Genomic DNA, 6,733 nt, shown 5'->3' with positions numbered 1-6,733 from the left:
TGCTTTTGAAAATTTAGGTCCTAAACTTTTTAATGAATTACCTCTGTCTGTTCGTTCTAGTCCTTCAGTAGACATTTTTAAATCCAGACTGAAAACGCACTTATTTAAATGTGCTTTTAATATTTGACTGATTGTTTATTGTATCAGCGCCTTTGATCTTCATATGTTGGAATTGTTGCGCTTAATTAAATAAAGTTATTATTATTATTATTATTATTATTATTATTATTATTATTAATTAAGGGAGAACAGCTGGGAGAACAAATAACCTCGGTCTGAAACTGCAGTTGAATATTCCCGGGATAATTGCCGGTTATTCACCGAGACAATATACCATTCCGTTCGCTGTCGGACCTCGCGTTATGCGTGAAAACGAACGTAAAAATAGGACAAACAAAGGTCATAGCGCCGCAGTTAAGTAACAACTTCGCGTAGGGGTCAACAAACGCGAAACTATTTTTGAAGCGTTTCACGATTAATAATGTGCAAATATTGGTCAATTTTGCTAGAGTAAGTGTAGTAAAATGCCATCCGAGAACTTGACATTTCGACATCGGTCCGCGCCATTCAGGCATTTTGCTAGATCTCAAAGTAAAAGGAAATTTGTCGTATAATGATCGTTGTTTAAAGGTTGTAAACGCCAGGGGGGCAGCCAGAATTGTTTCGGGGTACACTCTCACAATAATCCGCTGTCCCCTTGGCGTGACTCTCATTTATGCACTTGTCAAGTTCAGATACGGTCGATTTCGTCGTTTTCAGATGGTCACATACTACAAACTAATAAGGGTTTGACCATAATTCGAAACTATGTAATAAATATTTAGTTTTTGCTTAACAGCAGATATATAGTGCATCCCACTCCGAGGTTTTACAATGCTCATCCCCTAATGGCTGCCATATCATATACTACTATCAAGGCCAGTAAGAATATCCTCATTTTGACCTCATGACAGGGGGTCCTTTACAATAAACAGCTAACTTGGGTCAATATAAGGTTAACGCTCCACACGTCTCACTCGCATGTTTATTAGTACGTGTTCTACTTTTAATGCTCTATTTCTAGGTTGAGTGCCAAGTACGAGTGTTTCCAAATTTCGTTGTTTCTTTTCATTTACTTAATTGTCAGTAAAATATTTCACAGTATGACTTCTCCTCTATTTAATAATACATGTTATGGAAATTATCGAGAATGTCCAACCCTATTGAATACATCACCAAACTACTGTGAAAGGTTAATTATTCACTGGGTTTGATTTTGCTTATTTCGCTGACTGGAAAATGCGCTAAATTAAAATCCGCTGAATATGTTAAATTTATCATAGAACACATTATCTAAATGATAAAACAGTGAATTTAATACCTACTGAATATGCCTGAAATGGTAAATCAGCAAAATATAAACCCAGTCAAAATTAGTCATTTTACAGTACTTGAGATTGGCTATGAATATACACACATTATGTTTTTTTTATAAAAAAAAACAAGAATCTAATAAACTAATATATTAATGAAAATCAACTCTTCTATTAAAGTCTAGTTCTGAATCAGTAAAATCGGTCAGTTGAAATCAATCCCTAAATCTGATACGAAGCACTTCTAGGCCAATTCCCCAGTTGCGCAAACATTCAATGGTGTCGACAACGTGAAATTACGGGCAGTGATATCTCGTAAAGTGAGAAATCGACAGTGCAGTGTACGGGAGTGTACGACGTGCAAAACACGCTAGTAGGGATAGATGTTTATTAAACAATTCGAACAAATGTGGTAAACACAGTCTTAAGCTTGTTTGTATGTTTGTGCATTAACCTTAATAAATATGCAGTTATTGTTTTATAACAGGACAGCACTGGTACCGAGCTTATGGTATTATAATCAAGTTTATATTTTTGCGGATGTACTCGCAGAATTTCTAAGAATTTTTGGAGAACATTCTGCGAATTACATGTTGTTCTGAAAAAAATAACCTTACATCCGTCCCAGAGGATAAGATGACCTTCAAGTTTAATCTATAAATACGGCAAACTAATTTTGAAGCAGCATAGTTGTTCTCTCAATTCTTTGTGAAGCACAATTCTCTGTCTGCAATGTTCAGCCTTGTGTTAGCTGTTTGCGTCTGCGTAGTGGTGAGTGGAAGAAGCCTTGAGACAAATACGGGCTTACCCAATGATTACTTCACTACAAAGGAAAGAAAGGCAGAATTCCAGCGAGAATTTCTAGAACTTTTGAAAACGTTTGAAGATATCTTACCAGAAATACAGGCTGAATTTTTATCTACAAAGGTCAGTAGTTAAACGATAACATAATGTATTTAACGGAGTATGTGGTCGCTTAGTGCACTCACTTTTGTTTTATAATAATGTGTATTCCAAGAACAATATTGTAGAGTTAAATAATAACTGTTTATTTTACCAAAATTAATTTCATTTTGTCTCATTTCATTTAATTTAACTAATCAGTACCCAGTCGAACAAGAAACAACAGAGGATTCGAAGTATGCCGAAGACGCTTTCGGGATAAGAAGTAGACGATGCAGTACATGCGGTGAGTGGTTTTCGTCACGTGACCATATGCTTGATCTGTTCAGTTCCGCATCATGATGTCTTTCATGAATGTACGCATACCCTTAATACTAATTATGTAATTCTCGCACATTTATGTTCTCTTGAACAACTGCTGCAACAATTGCCAAACGCATAAATCAATTTGCAATTAATGTTCAATTATTTGTTTCATAGCCAGGCAGAATACACTGTTCATATCAAGTAACTTATAGTGACGGAGCGCTTCTAACATATGTAGGTGAAAATATTTTCGCTCGAAGCGACAACTTTTTGGGCTCATTGGTCATCTACACGACTGTGACAGTACAATCTGCGTTGAAGGATGAGTGCAGATCTAAATGATTGTTTACGTTAGGCGACATTTCCAAAAATCATAGTTTTGTATTGCTATTTGTATGCGCATGTGTAAATTAGATCAATAACCCCGGATAATATCGCATGTTTAGAATGCTGGGTAGACTGTAGTTTGATTTATACTGCAGAGAAAATAGTCTGCTTATGGAATGTATATTCCTAAAACGAATTGAATTTCCATAATAATGCCGAAAATATGCCCCAACGTCATAGTGGGAAAAAAAGCCCGAGTGCATGTTTTTTTGTTTTGTTTGTTTTTAATTTGTTTGTTTGTTTGTTTTGCTTTTGCGAGTCACACACGCTACACTATTCACTCATGCTCAGATTTTCTCTCTACATGTGCATAAACTATGTGTAACGAGTGAACATTCAGAACAGTGCGTCAATTTGAAGAAACAAAATGAAACGTTCTTGTCAATCGTAAGGTTTCCGATTTCTTTGGAATTTTATTGCACTGTCAGATGACGTCGAAAAATTCGTTGTACGACGTCACATCGCAATAATTTATAACAATGAATTTTATTAACCAAAGTACACCGGTAGTACAACTATAAGTTGAAGTTTAAAGCAGGATAATCGTCACCTGCGCATGCGTCAGGTGGCAATAACGTGTTTACAAACAAGCGTCTACCCATGGGCCTTTGCGTTTTAGCGTGTGTTGTTATCGTCGCTTGGAACTCAATTCCCGCGCATGAGAGTTATTTTTATATAAAATGTTTTACAAATTTAAAATAACGGTTGAAAAACATTTTGACAAATCACAGCACAACAATGGATGTATGGAAGCAAATCGATTGAAGGAATCCCACGATGACTCGTCGGTAACTGACGTTACCAAATGTCCTATATAGCCAATGAGAGTGTATTATTTGAATGCAACGCGAGAGTCTTCAAGGTTGAACGTTTTTAAAATATTTAAACAAGATAAGATTGCATACACGAGTTTGTAGTGAAATTCAATGTAATCACTACAATTAAACCAATCAAAAAACAAAACAAATTGTAATATTCTTACCGAGACTTTGGTGCATATTTTCGCCATTTATATAATGCAATATTGAAGAAAACATCATTTTTTTTATAATGTGGTTTGTTTCTGTATGTTGATACTGTCATCGTGAATGTTGTAGCAAACATCCGAGCATTTGTTCGATGAAAGAATAAAATTCTCTAATACGCATGTACACTTGTTGTTGTGGTACGTACAATACCAATCATTGCACATGCGTATTAGTGTTTTTCCATTTTCTATTATATACTATGTTCATACATTTCAAATTTACAGCTGCTATTTTTGGGTAAAATGTGAAACTTACGATAAAATCTGGAGTTGTTAATCCTAGTAGTGGTTCCCAGCATCATATAGTAAACTCCAAAGTTATTTGTTCTTGTGTGTAGGTTGCCAGAGCTTACCTAGCCAACTATCTGAAACTGACGCATACTCTTGGCTTGGATTCGACCCAAATGGTCCCGGAGAGTGGAGAGTATCTCTTCAAAATATTTTCAAGGTGTTTGCTATAAGAGACATGGCTGACGATAGCAAAGCCGATGCTCAACGTGAATTTCCAAATAGTAAGTAGCACCTAGACCTGAGGAACATATGGCCGCCGAGATCTCGTGAGGAACGTGAGTGCCACGAGACTTGTTTTGATCTCACAAATACATGTAGTAATTCCTTCTCCCATAACCATAGTATTTTGAACAGTTGACTCGATGACGGAGCGAATTGGAACGCTACTTGAGAGAACTCGGCGGCCTTTTTTGTCCATTCATTAATGTTAACATTTATGCGATAAATCGAGAGTTGATTTCATACGTATCACTGAGTGTCATCCGATATTCCTACACCATAGTACAAGTACGTGTCAATTCAGTTCATATACTGTTGATGTATGGATCTACTTATACTTAGCACAGACAGGCCTAAGAGTTGTGTACTAAATCTGTCATCTTTCTTCATTTAGGTCTGCACAACGGGCAAGGCGATGCCTTCCGTCATGCCCTGTGGATGTACCGAGTAACAAAGAGGTACGGAAGCTATACAGCCAAGCAGTTCGGGGATGCACACGAAGTTTCAAGCGTCAATGTTCTGTCTGAACGACTGATGGATCTGTATAATAACAAAGTCGGTCGTTGTCTTGGCGAAATATCATCCAATCATTCGCGCCGTGATGTTGACGTTATCAAAGACGCTATATCGTTGGGTCATCTTCAGACAACCCTTGACTCGACTTACTCGGGAACCGCCACTGGCTCACACTATTACGGTGGTCGTTAACTCCTCGATCGTCGGTGACGTTGGTTACAGTATTGACACAATAGAAAAGAAATAGTTTAATAGTTTTCATATTGTAAACTGTAGTTTAGAATGTTGTTGTCCAAATATATTACTTCTTTTACACCATTACATTGTGTTACGATTCATTTGTGCGTAATTCAATAACGGCACTCGATGCGCAGTACAGTACGGTACTGTATGATGTCTAACCAAATACACAACCGGACGGACATCCGGGCATTTTCACTGCCTGGCAAGTCCAAAAACAGTCAGAAAACTATACTTTGAGATAGTTGTTGAGAATCCCCTGAACAGTGTATCTCTACATGTGTAACATGTATAAATTTGGTTGCTCAGGATTACTTCAAAGTTGAGTTTGTGACTGTTCCATCTATTTTCACCGGGCCTTCGACCGGCGTCGCGCAGACCAATATTAAAGTACTTGCTACAGTGGTGCTCGTCTTTGCAACGTAAGACGTTCTGTGACGTAGCTCCGACCCCTAGAATATGAAATCTAACCAGGAGTCGTAATTATGTAGTGCCCATACAGTGACAAATCAAGCTGAAACTCTTTGTGTTATATTATGTTATGTATGTCAGGTCAATTTGTAGTAGCGTTTCAGAGGGTCTCGATTTCAAACATGCAGTAATTGGAAGGCAGTAAAATAAAACATACACTGTAACATTGGAAAAGACGCTACATGTATACGAAGTATTTGCATATATAGTACAAATTTCTCAGACAATATTCCGATGACGTTTTTTTCTCTTACCAATTGAAAATGCTTCGAATGGAATGCGTACTAATACACGTCGCGGGACTCTGACTCAAAGTCTCGCTTGGCAGGCAAACCTTTCAATGTGTAGTGTTTGATTCGACCCAAAGGATTTTCACAGATAGCTCAGTTATATTACTAACTAACTCGTCTGTAGCGCCGAGTCGTCAACTCAATTCCAGCTCTTTACATTTCTATGAATTACAGTGTGTGACATGGAAGACTGACTACTTGCACAATTTTCATTTTGTTCAGGCGTTACTACTGTTCAATATGGACGTGAAAGGGACTGCATAGTATACAAATTAACGCCATTGCTTTATTTGTTCTGGAATCGTCAGCAGGACATTTTGATATGTTGAAGAAATTTTCAGAAAGATACTTTAGGGCGATAAGCTCATACACCAGTTCGAGTAAGTTATCACAGTACTATGATGAATGTGTTTTTGCGTATCTGTTAATCGACTTAATTAAATGAATGGATGTGTTATGTCTGGCACCGTTTAGGCCATATGGAGTTTTGGACGGAACTTGGCTCAGTAATTTGGAACTAATTACAAGATACCGTCGCTATTCTGACATCCGTAGTTATTAATGTAGTGAACGATTAATCCAAAGATATGACGTATTCAGTACTTAGTGTGATTGGCTTTATGATTGAAGGTTACGCCCTAAAGTCTTTATACTGCTTTGTAATTGGTTGATGTTTTGAAAATGAATAAAGATAGTTTGAGTTGGTCTTGGCGAGTACACCACGATAAAGT

General features: G+C 37.2%; 1 protein-coding gene across 1 annotated transcript; it reads left to right on the top strand.

Annotated features, from left to right (window-relative positions):
• The first annotated feature begins 2,059 nt into the window (after positions 1-2,059).
• On the top strand, positions 2,060-5,319 carry LOC100370001 (uncharacterized). The gene is made up of 4 exons (XM_002731104.4): positions 2,060-2,279; positions 2,457-2,541; positions 4,314-4,487; positions 4,880-5,319. The coding sequence occupies exons 1-4, from the start codon at positions 2,085-2,087 to the stop codon at positions 5,191-5,193; spliced, it is 768 nt and encodes a 255-aa protein (XP_002731150.2). The 5' UTR covers positions 2,060-2,084; the 3' UTR covers positions 5,194-5,319.
• The last annotated feature ends 1,414 nt before the right edge of the window (positions 5,320-6,733 follow it).

Source organism: Saccoglossus kowalevskii, chromosome 15 (assembly GCF_978046115.1).
Source record: "Saccoglossus kowalevskii chromosome 15, keSacKowa6.1, whole genome shotgun sequence".
NCBI classification, from domain to species: Eukaryota; Metazoa; Hemichordata; class Enteropneusta; family Harrimaniidae; genus Saccoglossus; species Saccoglossus kowalevskii.
Note: the sequence above shows the minus strand (reverse complement) of the source record. Positions and strands in the feature narration are given on the sequence as shown.

Excerpts from the sequence above, each read along its gene's own strand:
- LOC100370001 (XM_002731104.4), top strand. The coding sequence starts at position 2,085 with ATGTTCAGCCTTGTGTTAGCTGTTTGCGTCTGCGTAGTGGTGAGTGGA. Across the intron at positions 2,280-2,456 it reads CTGAATTTTTATCTACAAAG|TACCCAGTCGAACAAGAAAC; the intron begins GTCAGTAGTTAA and ends TTAACTAATCAG. Across the intron at positions 2,542-4,313 it reads TAGACGATGCAGTACATGCG|GTTGCCAGAGCTTACCTAGC; the intron begins GTGAGTGGTTTT and ends TCTTGTGTGTAG.